The sequence below is a fragment of the Oncorhynchus mykiss genome, chromosome 13, assembly GCF_057628025.1.
Source record: "Oncorhynchus mykiss isolate SJ-2025 chromosome 13, ASM5762802v1, whole genome shotgun sequence".
Lineage (NCBI taxonomy): Eukaryota > Metazoa > Chordata > Actinopteri > Salmoniformes > Salmonidae > Oncorhynchus > Oncorhynchus mykiss.
In genome coordinates, this window is record NC_143034.1 from 71542094 (window position 1) to 71558025 (window position 15932).

The window sequence follows — 15932 nt, forward strand, 5'->3', positions numbered from 1 at the left end:
TAATATCCATTAATAACAACACTAAAGGAACACATAGATGCCATCTCCAGTCATGTTGTGTCCCGGTAACAGACTCTAATAACAACACTAAAGGAACACATAGATGCCATCTCCAGTCATGTTGTGTCCCAGTAACAGACTCTAATAACAACACTAAAGGAACACATAGATGCCATCTCCAGTCATGTTGTGTCCCGGTAACAGACTCTAATAACAACACTAAAGGAACACATAGATGCCATCTCCAGTCATGTTGTGTCCCGGTAACAGACTCTAATATCCATTAATAACAACACTAAAGGAACACATAGATGCCATCTCCAGTCATGTTGTGTCCCGGTAACAGACTCTAATATCCATTAATAACAACACTAAAGGAACACATAGATGCCATCTCCAGTCATGTTGTGTCCCGGTAACAGACTCTAATATCCATTAATAACAACACTAAAGGAACACATAGATGCCATCTCCAGTCATGTTGTGTCCCGGTAACAGACTCTAATAACAACACTAAAGGAACACATAGATGCCATCTCCAGTCATGTTGTGTCCCAGTAACAGACTCTAATAACAACACTAAAGGAACACATAGATGCCATCTCCAGTCATGTTGTGTCCCAGTAACAGACTCTAATATCCATTAATAACAACACTAAAGGAACACATAGATGCCATCTCCAGTCATGTTGTGTCCCGGTAACAGACTCTAATAACAACACTAAAGGAACACATAGATGCCATCTCCAGTCATGTTGTGTCCCGGTAACAGACTCTAATATCCATTAATAACAACACTAAAGGAACACATAGATGCCATCTCCAGTCATGTTGTGTCCCGGTAACAGACTCTAATATCCATTAATAACAACACTAAAGGAACACATAGATGCCATCTCCAGTCATGTTGTGTCCCGGTAACAGACTCTAATATCCATTAATAACAACACTAAAGGAACACATAGATGCCATCTCCAGTCATGTTGTGTCCTGGTAACAGACTCTAATATCCATTAATAACAACACTAAAGGAACACATAGATGCCATCTCCAGTCATGTTGTGTCCCGGTAACAGACTCTAATAACAACACTAAAGGAACACATAGATGCCATCTCCAGTCATGTTGTGTCCCGGTAACAGACTCTAATAACAACACTAAAGGAACACATAGATGCCATCTCCAGTCATGTTGTGTCCCGGATAACAGACTCTTATATCTATTAACAACAACACTAAAGGAACACATAGATGAGATAGAACTTTACTCTAAAGCAATTATTTGGCTTCCTTACTGTCAACTCATCAGTTAAATATTCATGGAACAAGACATACTGTCCTTCATATGGCTTCCGCTGTTCTTGAACTTCCTGTAAAACATTATTGAGAGGGAGAGTTCAGTTTATAGGTTCAGTATGTACTGTAATAAAACATTTCCTGTCTGTCCTACTTTATACAACCTTGTTTTCGCTCTGTCATACTGCTGTTGATGCCTGTTAAGACCAGTTGATGATGACCTGTTAACTAACACCAGTCAGTGATGACCTGCTGTTAAGACCGGTCAGTGATGACCTGCTGTTAAGACCGGTCAGTGATGACCTGCTGTTAAGACCGGTCAGTGATGACCTGCTGTCAATGCACCTCATGGGTTGTTACTACGGATTATCAATAAGAATATCCATTACTGTTATCTTTCTTCACTCACCTGCAGAACTATCAGTAAGAATATCCATAACTGTTATCTTTCTTCACACACCTGCAGAACTATCAGTAAGAATATCCATAACTGTTATCTTTCTTCAGACACCTGCAGAACTATCAGTAAGAATATCCATTACTGTTATCTTTCTTCACACACCTGCAGAACTATCAGTAAGAATATCCATAACTGTTATCTTCCTTCACACACCTGCAGAACTATCAGTAAGAATATCCATAACTGTTATCTTTCTTCACTCACCTGCAGAACTATCAGTAAGAATATCCATAACTGTTATCTTTCTTCAGACACCTGCAGAACTATCAGTAAGAATATCCATAACTGTTATCTTTCTTCACTCACCTGCAGAACTATCAGTAAGAATATCCATAACTGTTATCTTTCTTCACTCACCTGCAGAACTATCAGTAAGAATATCCATAACTGTTATCTTTCTTCACTCACCTGCAGAACTATCAGTAAGAATATCCATAACTGTTATCTTTCTTCACTCACCTGCAGAACTATCAGTAAGAATATCCATAACTGTTATCTTTCTTCACTCACCTGCAGAACTATCAGTAAGAATATCCATTACTGTTATCTTTCTTCACTCACCTGCAGAACTATCACTAAGAATATCTATAACTGTTATCTTTCTTCTCTCAGCTAGGAAAACCAATATGCTGTGCAAGGTGTTGACTTAACAAGGAAGCAGAATAATGGTGCTAGCTATCTATTTTAGGAAACACTTCTTTGGATGACCAGGGTCTATTAGTGCTGCTGTTATTATGGTCTCTGTAGTAATTGCTTAGTGTTTTGTTATGGACCCTTTGAAAGCATGTGAAGTGTTAATGCTGCTCTGTGGCTCTGTTGTGTTCTTTCTTCCTTATCTTAACAACTATTTATTAGGCCCTAATTGGGGACACTGGAGACAAAGGAATCCCTTATTGTTGCGCTAATGGTGCCATCAATGGAACCGTGCTCCCACCCATCCAGGACATCTACTCCACACGGTGTCTGTGGAAGGCCCGCAGTACCATCCAGGACATCTACTCCACACGGTGTCTGTGGAAAGCCCACAGCACCATCCAGGACATCTACTCCACACGGTGTCTGTGGAAAGCCCACAGCACCATCCAGGACATCTACTCCACACGGTGTCTGTGGAAGGCCCGCAGCACCATCCAGGACATCTACTCCACACGGTGTCTGTGGAAGGCACACAGCACCTTCCAGGACATCTACTCCACACAGTGTCTGTGGAAGGCCCTCAGCACCATCCAGGACATCTACTCCACACGGTGTCTGTGGAAGGCCCGCAGCACCATCCAGGACATCTACTCCACACGGTGTCTGTGGAAGGCCCGCAGCACCATCCAGGACATCTACTCCACACGGTGTCTGTTGAAGGCCCGCAGTATCATCAAGGACCCCAGCCACGAGTTTCTTTCTACAAGCCTTCAGACTGCTGAACACGGAGCACTTGCACTGACTGTCCACACCTTAGCACATATGCACTCACTCACACACACTACACACACATCACAACTACTGCTTATAATTATCACCAAGTACTGAATCATTTAAACACTTGACCCCAATCCCCCCTCCCCAAAACATCTGTAAATATTGTAATATACATTGTGCCTTCCTGTATTATACTTAAGCAAAAATGTCTTATCTTGTATTATTTCTTATTGTTGCATTGTTGAGAAGGAATCTGCAAGTAAGGATTTTGTTGGGTGGTGAATACCATGTCTACATAAAACCAATAAAACTTTAAACTAATGACCAAGAGCACAGTCTCCCAGTTGCATAGGGCAAAGGTTAACTAGCTGACTAATGAATAATGAGAATATAAAGTGGAGGTATTACGAAACCAATAACTAGTCTACTGGGTTTGCTGTACTCATTATGTCTAGGGGTCCTAGCTGCATGGTCTGTAAGCTGACTCATTATGTCTAGGGGTCCTAGCTACATGGTCTGTAAGCTGACTCATTGTGTCTAGGGGTCCTAGCTACATGGTCTGTAACCTGAGTCATTATGTCTGGGGGTCCTAGCTACATGGTCTGTAACCTGAGTCATTATGTCTGGGGGTCCTATTTACATGGTCTGTAACCTGACTCATTATGTCTAGGGGTCTTAGGCCCAGCTACATGGTCTGTAACCTGACTCATTATGTCTAGGGGTCCTATTTACATGGTCTGTAACCTGACTCATTATGTCTAGGGGCCCTAGCTACATGGTCTGTAACCTGACTCATTATGTCTAGGGGTCCTAGCTACATGTAACCTGACTCATTATGTCTAGGGGTCTTAGGCCTAGCTACATGGTCTATAATGTGATTGGATGTTTGCGTAAATGTGAGAAGTAAACATGTGTGTCACACCCTGATCTGTTGTTTCACCTGTCTGTGTGCTTGTCTCCACCCCCTCCAGGTGTCGCCCATCTTCCCCATTATTCCCTATCCCTGTGTATTTATACCTGCGTTCTCTGTTTGTTTGTTGCCAGTTCGTTTTGTTTCGTGAAACCTACCAGCGTTTGTTCCCCTGCTTCTGTCTATTCTTGCTCCTGTTTTCTAGTCCTTCCCGGTTTTGACCGTTCTGCCCTGACCCTGACCCTGAGCCTGCCTGCCGTTCTATAACTTGCCACACCTCTGTGTGACCTCTGTGTGACCTCTGTGTGACCCCTGCTTGCCTCTACCCTGAGACTGCCTGCCGTTCTGGACCTTTGCACCAGAGACATCTGTTCACATATTGCCAAGCAATCCTGATCGCTACCACCTGTTGTGCTTATCAAGGCTTCCTGGCAGAGCCTTTGACCAGGTTGGTGCTGCCATGGGGATGGGGTGTAGAAGTGTATCCTGGTAGTGTGTTGCCTAACGGTGTGCTAACACTAAACTAACCCCCACATCATAACAGGATAAATTCTCTAAAACATCCCAAGAAGTAAAAACAGGAACATGGGATGTCCCCACGCAGGAGTTTTCATTTACCAAATGACCTTTTCCTGCTCAGGTCACTTATGGTGAGGAAAACCTCCTGGCCCTATGCCAACTGCAATAAAAACGTGTTTCAACAAAGCCTTCTTCCATATTGAAAATCGAAATAGCATTGACATCTAGCCAGTAATCTTTAATTTGTCTGTAAATATATTACACCTGTCATAAAATCTTATGGATCGACACAATAGGGTTTTTCTCAGGGGTGCTGTGATTGGCCCAATATCATCAGACTCAATGACATGGGACTTTGCCTCTGGGCCAGTCCTGCCCTCAGAGGGTCACACTCACCTGTAAATAGGTTATAAGTGAGAGACTGACCGTAACAACTCTTAGCAGCCCGGATTTACCTGTTTGTCTGTGTTGTGTTTCAGTGACAACAACCTCACGTCTCAAACACACACCTACCACTGAAGTAAGTGTCTTATCATTAAGTAACAGAAATTAGATAAGGTGTGACTTTTTTTATATAGGCAGTGTTGTATCCAAGTGATTTTTGGTTTCTTTCTGGGCTTATTGTGGAGAGCTTTTATGTGGACACATTTTGCAATGCTGTGTGTGTGGCAGGCACAGCTGTGTTTGTGTAAACAGGATATATTCTTGTCTTTCACCCACACATCCAATGTGTGTAAAAATGTGTCAGTGGAGCGTTTGTTACAGGTTAATCTAAACATACCAGAAACATTATTCATACACTAGTTCAATTAAACATTCATATCTTCTTTATACTCGGCTTATTATACAACAAAAGTATAATGTTTCAATTTAAGTAAACATTTCTGAATCAGTACTTTTGATAGTGGGACCCAAACTGAGCAAATAAATGTGGTTCCACTTTAGTTGGATACTCCATCTGTAGATGCTCTGTAGACTATCAGTAATATTTCATCTATCTACAACCATAACCCTAGCTCTAACCCTTACCTGAACCCTTATCCTAACCCTAAACTTAACCCTTATCCTAACCCTAAACTTAACCCTTATCCTAACCCTAAACTTAACCCTTATCCTAACCCTAAACTTAACCCTTATCCTAACCCTAAACTTAACCCTCACCTTAACGCTTATTCTAACCGTAACCGTAACCTTAGCAAGCAATTGATAATCAACAGAGTTTGTTGATAGTATGACCATCTGTCGAGCATCTACAGATGGAAAATCTGGACTGTCCAAATAAAGTGGGACAGTAAGTTTTGTTTGGAAATTCAGTCGTGGCCAAAAGTTTTGAGAATGACACAAATATTAATTTTCACAAAGTTTGCTGCTTCAGTGTCTTTAGATTTTTTTGTACATTTTGTACTGTGGAATACTGAAGTATAATTACAAGCATTTCATAGGTGTCAAAGGCTTTTATTGACAATTACATGAAGTTGATGCAAAGAGTCAATATTTGCAGTGTTGACCCTTCTTTTTCAAGACCTCTGCAATCTGCCCTGTCATGCTGTCAATTAACTTCTGGGCCACATCCTGACTGATGGCAGCCCATTCTTGCATAATCAATGCTTGGAGTTTGTCAGAATTTGTGGGTTTTTGTTTGTCCACCCGCCTCTTGAGGATTGAACACAAGTGCTCAATGGGATTAAGGTCTGGGGAGTTTCCTGGCCATGGACCAAAACATTGATGTTTTGTTCCCTGAGCCACTTAGTTATAACTTTTGCCTTACATCATGCTGGAAAAGGCATTGTTCGTTACCAACCTGTTCCTGGATGGTTGTTAGAAGTGGCTTTTGGAGGATGTGTTGGTACCATTCTTTATTCATGGCTGTGTTCTTAGGCAAAATTGTGAGTGAGTCCACTCCCTTGGCTGAGAAGCAACTCCACACATGAATGGTCTCAGGATGCTTTACTGTTGGCATGACACAGGACTGATGGTAGCACTCACCTTGTCTTCTCCGGACAAGCTTTTTTCCGGATGCCCCAAACAATCAGAAAGGGGATTCATCAGAGCTTTACCCCAGTCCTCAGCAGTCCAATCCCTGTACCTTTTGCAGTATATCAGTCTGTCCCTGATGTTTTTCCTGGAGAGAAGAGGCTTCTTTGCCTCCCTCCTTGACACCAGGCCATCCTCCAAAGGTCTTCGCATCACTGTGCATGCAGATGCACTCACACCTGCCTGCTGCCATTCCTGAGCAAGCTCTGTACTGGTGGTGCCCCAATCCCGCAGCTGAATCAATTTTAGGAGACGGTCCTGGCGCTTGCTGGACTTTCTTGGGCGCCCTCAAGCCTTCTTCACAACAATTGAACCGCTCTCTTTGAAGTTCTTGATGATCCAATAAATGGTTGATTTAGATGCAATCTTACTGGCAGAAATATCCTTGCCTGTGAAGCCCTTTTTGTGCAAAGCAATGATGATGTAGGTAACCACGGCTGACAGAGGAAGAACAATGATTCCAAGCACCACCCTCCTTTTGAAGCTTCTTGTCTGTTATTCGAACTCAATCAGCATGACTGAGTGATCTCCATCCTTGTCCTCGTCAACATTCATTTAACGAGAGAATAACTGACATGATGTCAGCTGGTCCTTTTGTGACAGGGCTGAAATGCAGTGGAAATGTTTTTTGGAGATTCAGTATATTTGCATGGCAAAGAGTGACTTTGCAATTAATTGCAATTCATCTGATTACTCTTCATACCATTCTGGAGTATATGCAAATTGCCATCATACAAACTGAGGCTGCAGACTTGGTGAAAATTAATATTTGTGTCATTCTCAACTTTTGGCCACGACTGTAGGCTATTGGAACCTGAAGATCTTTCCAAAGGTGATATTTCTTGGAAATTAATACACAGTTGTAAAACAGGAGCTGTAAAATAGTTTTTTGTGATGCCATTAATCAGTGGTGGAAAAGTCTCCCATTGACACACTTGAGTAAAAGGAAAGATACCTTAACGGAAAATGACTCATGTAAAAGTGAGAGTCACCCAGTAAAATACTACTTGAGTAAAAGTATTTGGATTTAAATATATTTAAGTATCAAAAGTAAATGTATAATGCATCGTGTGATGTGAAATGCAGCATCATTTGATGCAAAATGCATCATACGGGAGGATTTCTGTATTTTGAAAGATACATATCTTGAAAACTTTACTGCTGAAATACCAAAACATAGTTTTTGTTTGGAGTTTTCCTTTAAGCAAACTAGACGGCACAAGTACTTTTGTGTGTCAGGGAAAATATATGGAGTAAAAATGTATTATTTTTTTTAGGAATGTAATGACGTCAAATTAAAAGTTGTCAAAAATGTAAGTAGTAAAGTACAGAGTAGTACCTTAAACTATTTTTACTTACAGTGCATTCGGAAAGTATTCAGACCCCTTGACTTTTTCCACATTTTGTTACGTTACAGCCTTATTCTAAAATTGATTAAATAGTTTTTTTTCTCATCAATCTACACACAATGCCCCATAATAACAAAGCAAAAACAGGTTTTTAGAAATAAAAATAAAAAACAGAAATACCTTATTTACATACAGTAAGTATTCAGACCCTTTGTTATGAGACTCGAAATTGAGCTCAGATGCATCCTGTTTCCATTGATCATCCTTGAGATGTTTCTACAACTTGATTGGAGACCATCTGTGGTAAATTCAACTGACTGGACATGATTTGGAAAGGCACACACCTGTCTATATAAGGTCCCACAGTTGACAGTGCATGTCATATTCGTCGCCAGACCCACTGGCTACAGGTCATCTACAAGTCCATGCTAGGTAAAGCTCTGCCTTATCTCAGTTCACTGGTCACGATGGCAACACCTACCCGTAGCACGCGCTCCAGCAGGTGTATCTCACTGACCATCCCTAAAGCCAACACCTCATTTGGCTGCCTTTCCTTCCAGTTCTCTGCTGCATGTGACTGGAACGAATTGCAAAAATCGCTGAAGTTGGAGACTTTTATCTCCCTCACCAACTTTAAACATCTGCTATCTGAGCAGCTAACCGATCGCTGCAGCTGTACGTAGTCCATCGGTAAATAGCCCACCCAATTTACCTACCTCATCCCCATACTGTTTTTATTTATTTAGTTTTCTGCTCTTTTGCACACCAGTATCTCTACCTGCACATGACCATTTGATCATTTCACTCCAGTGTTAATCTGCTAAATTGTAATTATTCACCTACCTCCTCATGCTTTTCCACACAATGTATATAGACTCTTTTTCTACTGTGTTATTGACTTGTTTATTGTTTACTCCATGTGTAACTCTGTGTTGTTGTCTGTTCACACTGCTATGTTTTATCTTGGCCAGGTCGCAGTTGTAAATGAGAACTTGTTCTCAACTAGCCTACCTGGTTAAATAAAGGTGAAATAAAAATAAAAAAATAAAAAAAAAATAGCAAAAACCAAGACATGAGGTTGAAGGAATTGTTCATAGAGCTCTGAAACAGGATTGTGTCGAGGCACAGATATGGGGAAGGGTACCCAAGAACACAGTGGCCTCCATCATTCTTAAATGGAAGAAGTTTGGAACCACCAAGACTCTTCCTAGAGCTGGACACCTGGCCAAACTGAGCAATCGGGGGAGAAGGGCCTTGGTCAGGGAGGTGACCAAGATCCTGATGGTCACTCTGACAGAGCTCCAGAGTTCCTCTGTGGAGACGGGAGAACCTTCCAGAATGACAACCATCTCTACAGCACTCCACCAATCAGGCTTTTATGGTAGTGGCCAGACAGAAGCCACTCCTCAGTAAAGGGCACATGATAGCCCACTTGGAGTTTGCCAAAAGGAACCTAAAGGACTCTGACCATGAGAAACAAAATTCTCTGGTCTGATGAAACCAAGATTGACCTCTTTGGCCTAATCGCCAAGCGTCACGTCTGGAGGAAACCTGGCACCATCGCTACAGTGAAGCATGGTGGTGGCAGCATCATGCTGTGGGATGTTTTTCAGCACCAGGGACTGGGAGACTATTCAGGATCAACGGAAAGATGAACAGAGCAAAGTACAGAGAGATCCTTGATGAAAACCTGCTCCAGAGCGCTCAGGACCTCAGACTGGGGTGACGGTTCACCTTCCAACAGGACAACGACCCTAAGCACACAGCCAAGACAACGCAGGAATGGCTTCAGGACAGGTCTCTGAATGTTCTTGAGTGGCCTAGCCAGAGCCCTGACTTGAACCCGATCTAACATCTCCGTAGAGACCTGAAAATAGCTGTGCAGCGACACTCCCCATCCAACCTGACAGAGGTTGAGAGATTCTGCAGAGAAGAATGGGAGAAACTCCCCAAATACAGGTGTGCCAAGCTTGAAGACTCGAGGCTGTAATTTCTGCCAAAGGTGCTTCAGAAAGTACTGAGTAAAGGTTCTGAATACTTATGTAAATGTGATATTTCTCGTTTTTTATTTGTAAAAAATGTGCACAAAAAAAATCTAAAAACCTGTTTTTGCTTTGTCATTATGGGGTGTTTATGTGTGTAGATGAGGGGGGGAACAATTTTATGTAAAGTGACAAAATGTGGAAGAATTCAAGAGGTCTGAATAATTTCAGAAGGCAATGTAAGTACTTTACATCACTGCCATTAATGATTATAAACCAGAGATAAGCATAAGTGTTCAGACTCAATAAAGTCATAAATCCACTAGATGAAACACTTTTTAAAATATATTTTATTACATATGTTTAAAGGTAGACTTTGCTCTCACACAGTCAAACACAGTATCAGTATGTGCAGGGGTTCTCTTCATGCTGTTCACTGGGTGGTAGCCACGGGACCAAAACAGCAGAGAAGTTGAGCCTCATGCGTCACCCTGTTAGTTGTTGTGGTAATGTACCCAATAAATTGTTTACTTTCTGCATCACCATCATATCGATGAGTCTACCTATAAAGGACAGCATTGTAACTATAATGCAATTAAAGGACATGGAAGCATGGTCATACATCTACAATTAGAATATCAACAATTATCTTAAATATTTAGAAGTCATACTTTTGAGTGCTGTACATATGCAATAATCAGAACTAAATGTCATATCTCTGCTCACTGGTCACCATAGCAGCATCCACCCGTAGCAAGCGCTCCAGCAGGTATATTTCACTGGTCGCCCCCAAAGCCAATTCCTCCTTTGGCTGCCTTTCCTTCCATTTCTCTGCTGCCAATGACTGGAACGAATTGCAAAAATCACTGAAGCTGGAGACCCATATCTCCCTCACTAAATTTAAGCACCAGCTGTCAGAGCAGCTCACAGATCACTGCACCTGTACATAGCCCATCTGTAAAGAGCCCATCCAACTACCTCATCCCCATACTGTTATTTATTTGCTCCTTTGCACCCCGGTATCTCTACTTGCACATTATCTTCTGCACATCTATCACTCCAGTGTTAAATTGCTAAATTGTAATTATTTCACCACTATGGCCTATGTATTGCCTTTACCTCCCTTATCTTACATAATTTGCACATGCTGTATACATACTTTTTTTCTCTATTGTATTATTGACTGTATGTTTGTTTATTCCATGTTTATTGTTGTTTGTGTCACACTGCTTTGCTTTATCTTGGCCAGGTCGCAGTTGTAAATGAGAACTTGTTCTCAACTGTCCTACCTGGTTAAATAAAGGTGTTCTCAACTAGCCTACCTGGTTAAATAAAGGTGTTCTCAACTAGCCTACCTGGTTAAATAAAGGTGAAATACAAAATAAAAAAGAGATAGTTCAGCCAAATGAAAAAATGACATATTGGTTTCCGTACCCTGTAAACCAGGGGTGTTTTTTCCTTTCAATTTAAACCTAAACAACCAGGTGAGGGGAGTTCCTTACTCATCAGTGACCTTAATTCATCAATCAAGTACAAGGGAAAACCCACAGACAATTGTGGATTGAGCTTGACACTTGCTGTAAACAGTCTATGGACAAAGTATGACAGCAATCAATCCGTTGCTTTTGTTTACCTGACCACTATTTACAAATGCTAACTTCTTAGCTTTTGTGGCACAAATCAAGTCAATTGTCTTGATATTAGCATTTTTTACTGGGTAAGGATACCAGTATGTAATTTTGTAATTTGGGTAAATATCCCTTTTAACATGTTATTGTATGCATTAGTGTGAGTTTGTTTGGTGAGATTGTTTGTGCTGTCAATAAAAACTCAAATCCTGCAATAAAAGGGTTATTGTTATTGGAGAACGTAAGGCCTTCGAGTAAGCCGCATTTCTACGTACCCAGTGTCAGATGAACTGGTGGATACCATTTTTATGTCCGTGCGTGCAGTATTAAGAAAGTTAGAGGTAGTTTGGCGAGCCAATGCTAGCTAGCGTTAGCGCAATGACCAGAAGTCTGCAGGTATGGTAGCGTGCGCTAGAGACGTCATAGTGCACGCAGAGACATTAATATGGTATCCACGAGTTCATCTGACCCTGGGTACGTAGAAAAACAACCTACTTGCCAGAATCTAGTTGTATCCCTGTAAAGATGGAATTTTATGGAAACATTTAGAGGAGAATGCTATTCGTGGTAAATGCAGGATAATAATTTATCCTCAAAGTCAAAAGAGCTTAATAACTACACAGAGCTCAGGGTTACAGTTAATGACCCAATAGAATTATTCTCAATGCAGGGAAAGAGAAGTTGGAACGGACTCTAGACTGACAGTGTTTAAATATTCAGTTGCTTTATGAATTGGCACCTTGATTGCGATATAATGGCACCGGTTAGCTGACTAATCATTAATATAGTCACCAGGTTAGCTCAATCATTTAAAGTCTGATGAACACACTGTAGGTGTGAAGAAAGGAATAAGTGATGAGTAATTAACGAAAGGCGTAGTAAGCTGTTTTGAAGTTGTAACTTGTCAGTAAAAAACTTTAGTAAGTAAAAACAAAAAAAATCTACAATGTAAATATTATAATGATGCTTGATAAAGAAACACAGGTTTTAGTGAAATTCTCAGCTCAGTGTGTCATCCACCTCAAGTAATCTTAAATTGTAGCAGTGTTTTAAATAGACATGCACATTGTCCTCTGTTTTCCATTGTTCTGGGGCAGAGCAGGGTAAAACATTTTAATCAGACAGGCCAAGTCTGTCTGATTAAAATGAGGTCCTTTCCTGGTAAGAAAAAATGATGATCTCTTTCCCCACCCAGCCTAAATCCTAGTTGAATCTTTATAGATGTGTTCTGATAATGCCCAGATATAGATCAATACCCCACCCAGCCTAAATCTTAGTTGAATCTTTATAGATGTGTTCTGATAAGGCCCAGATATAGATCAAAGGCCCCACCCAGCCTAAATCCTAGTTGAATCTTTATAGATGTGTTCTGATAATGCCCAGATATAGATCAATACCCCACCCAGCCTAAATCTTAGTTGAATCTTTATAGATGTGTTCTGATAATGCCCAGATATAGATCAATACCCCACCCAGCCTAAATCCTAGTTGAATCTTTATAGATGTGTTCTGATAAGGCCCAGATATAGATCAATACCCCACCCAGCCTAAATCCTAGTTGAATCTTTATAGATGTGTTCTGATAATGCCCAGATATAGATCAAAGGTCCCACCCAGCCTAAATCCTAGTTGAATCTTTATAGATGTGTTCTGATAAGGCCCAGATATAGATCAATACCCCACCCAGCCTAAATCCTAGTTGAATCTTTATAGATGTGTTCTGATAAGGCCCAGATATAGATCAAAGGCCCCACCCAGCCTAAATCCTAGTTGAATCTTTATAGATGTGTTCTGATAAGGCCCAGATATAGATCAAAGGGTGAAAGGATCAATACTTGGACTAGGTGAGGGATTTAAGGTCTATTTCCTTGGTTACTGTTGATCTGTGAGGTATGACAGAATCCGTACTAGGTCAGTAAGATGGCATGGTGAAACTAAACAAGGAAAGGTTGTATAAGGCTTGTTTTTTTTTCCAGAAAACTCTTCAATGTTTACATTGAGAGTCACTAGATCAAGTTTGAGGGCACAATGAAGAAGGCTCCAGTTTTTCAAAGTAGGCCATCTAGAGAAACCTGCAATGAAGGAAAGTACAACTTTGACGTTAAACATGACGTTAAACTTTTGTTGCCAATGGGAATAGGCAATGCATGTGTTATGGTTGTATAGCATGTTAGGACAAATGAATGGAACTTTCTGGACGACTAGTGAAGCAAACACAAAGGAAGGGAAAACCCAGAAGTCTCTCTCCTTTTGGCTGTCTTAGTTACAGCAATCATATTGCACATGAAGTTTCACAAAGGCATGTTAATTTGACATCTGATTTTGCCTTTCATTTTGACTCATCCTGTCTTCATTTCTGTAAAATTATGGAAAATATTTATTGAAATGAATGAATGTGGATATAATTTGGACTATCATTAAATGTAATTGCACAGCTTTTTACTGTGTTCCCCCTAGCAAATCACAGTTCTCGTAAATAATCAGCCAACAAGATAATGTGTTTTCACAGCATGGGCATGACATTGTCACGGTCATTCAGGTGCTGATAGCCTCAGGCAAGGTGTGACCTAGCCTGTTTCCTCAAACATGGAGGCTTCTCTTCAACAAACACAGAAGCAACCTGATGACATTAAGCTGGCTTGTAATGGAGATGGTCTCTCACCAGTAACATCCTTTCCTAACCTAAACCCTTGTAAAAAGAGACTAAACTTGACCTAATAAAAGCACTTTACTTTACGTGTACTTCTACCTATAGGACTGTGTACAGTATATATTATTTTCTGTTTAACTAATCACACTAACCTCACAAATATATATATTTTTCAGGGGGAGGCACGGCACAAAATAAGTCCAGGCATGGACCAGCAGCAGTGTATCATTGATACCCACCACATCACGACACACACCATGGGCAGAGGAGATCTTGGCCGGGGGGAGGGGGAGAAGAAGCTGCGCTACATGCTGAAGGACGGTAGCTGCCCCGTGGTGTTCCACCAGTCCCCGGGCCAGTGGAGCTTCTTCCTGGCCGACATCTTCACCACGCTGGTGGAGCTCCGCTGGAGGGTCATGCTCCTCATCTTCTGCCTCTCCTACATCCTCTCCTGGCTCTTCTTCAGCGTCCTCTACTTCCTGATCGCCTACGTCCACAAAGACCTGGAGGACCATGACACGGCTCCGTGTGTGGCGAACGTCCGCAGTTTCACTTCCGCCTTCCTGTACTCCATGTCGACCCAGGCGACTATCGGCTACGGCTTCCGGGTGATGACGGAGAACTGCATGGTGGCCATCGTGGTGGTGACTATCCAGGCCCTGATGAGTTGCTTCATCGACACAGTCGTCATCGGCATCACCGTGGCCAAAATGGCGTGCGCGAGCAAGAGGGCGCAGACAGTGGGCTTCAGCAGCTCCGCCGTGGTCAACGCGCGCAACGGCGCCCTGTGCCTTGTGTGGCGTATCGCCGACTTCCGCAGGAACCACATCCTGGAAGGCACCGCCCGGGCACAGCTGGTCCGCCCCACGAAGCACCCCTCTGGGATGATCTCCGTGACCTACCAGGACCTAGACATCCAGAGTAGACACCTCATCCTGGCCACCCCGGCCAGCATCGTTCACAAGCTGGAGCCTGGGAGCCCCCTCTACAGCCTGGGACCGGACAGCCTGACAGAGGAGGACTTTGACCTGGTAGTGTCCTTCACCTACACCGGTGACTCCACAGGCATCCTGCACCAGACACGCACGTCTTACACCCCAGCAGACATCCGCTGGGGCCAGCGCTTCCAGGACATGGTGCAGGTGGGGAGGAGGCACTACAAGGTAGACTATGCCCTGTTTCATCAGACCACCTGGGTGCAGACACCCATGGTCAGCGCCCAGGAGGGTGACAGGGGGAGACCGCCGACCACGGAGTCTATCGTCCAATCGCAGCAGCCGTTTGTGAGATCGAGCAGGAAATTCCGGAGGTCCTTGGCTGATGTCAGTGAGGAGGTGGTTCAGGAGGCGTGGCTCTGATGACCCTGTGAAAATCCCAAAACAGCAGAGACAGATAACTACATTGTTACATTATCGTTATATAGTACATTATCACACAGGACTTCAGGAAAGGACTTGAGTAAGTGTAATAGGGTAGTTTCATTGTAAATAACTATTTTATATCATATTTTATACTCCTTTGTTATATCCTTTATGAATGTAATAATTTAACTAAATGTTATTAAATAAATAAACAAAGCATACGTTGTTGAAGTCACATCTGACGTCCAAAAGGTCGTCCTCATTGGAATGTCTTTGTTGTGATGGACAGACTGCACCAAATCTAAAATAAATATACTTTTTTTCCTGATGT

General features: G+C 42.1%; 1 protein-coding gene across 1 annotated transcript; it reads left to right on the forward strand.

Annotated features, from left to right (window-relative positions):
* Positions 1-4954: 4954 nt before the first annotated feature.
* LOC110487433 (inward rectifier potassium channel 16) lies at positions 4955-15929 on the forward strand. Its single transcript, XM_021559369.3, has 2 exons — positions 4955-5117; positions 14417-15929. The coding sequence occupies exon 2, from the start codon at positions 14447-14449 to the stop codon at positions 15596-15598; it is 1152 nt and encodes a 383-aa protein (XP_021415044.3). The 5' UTR covers positions 4955-5117; positions 14417-14446; the 3' UTR covers positions 15599-15929.
* The last annotated feature ends 3 nt before the right edge of the window (positions 15930-15932 follow it).

What these genes read in the sequence shown, in the direction of transcription:
- LOC110487433 (XM_021559369.3), top strand. Translation starts at nt 14,447, where the DNA reads ATGGACCAGCAGCAGTGTATCATTGATACCCACCACATCACGACACAC.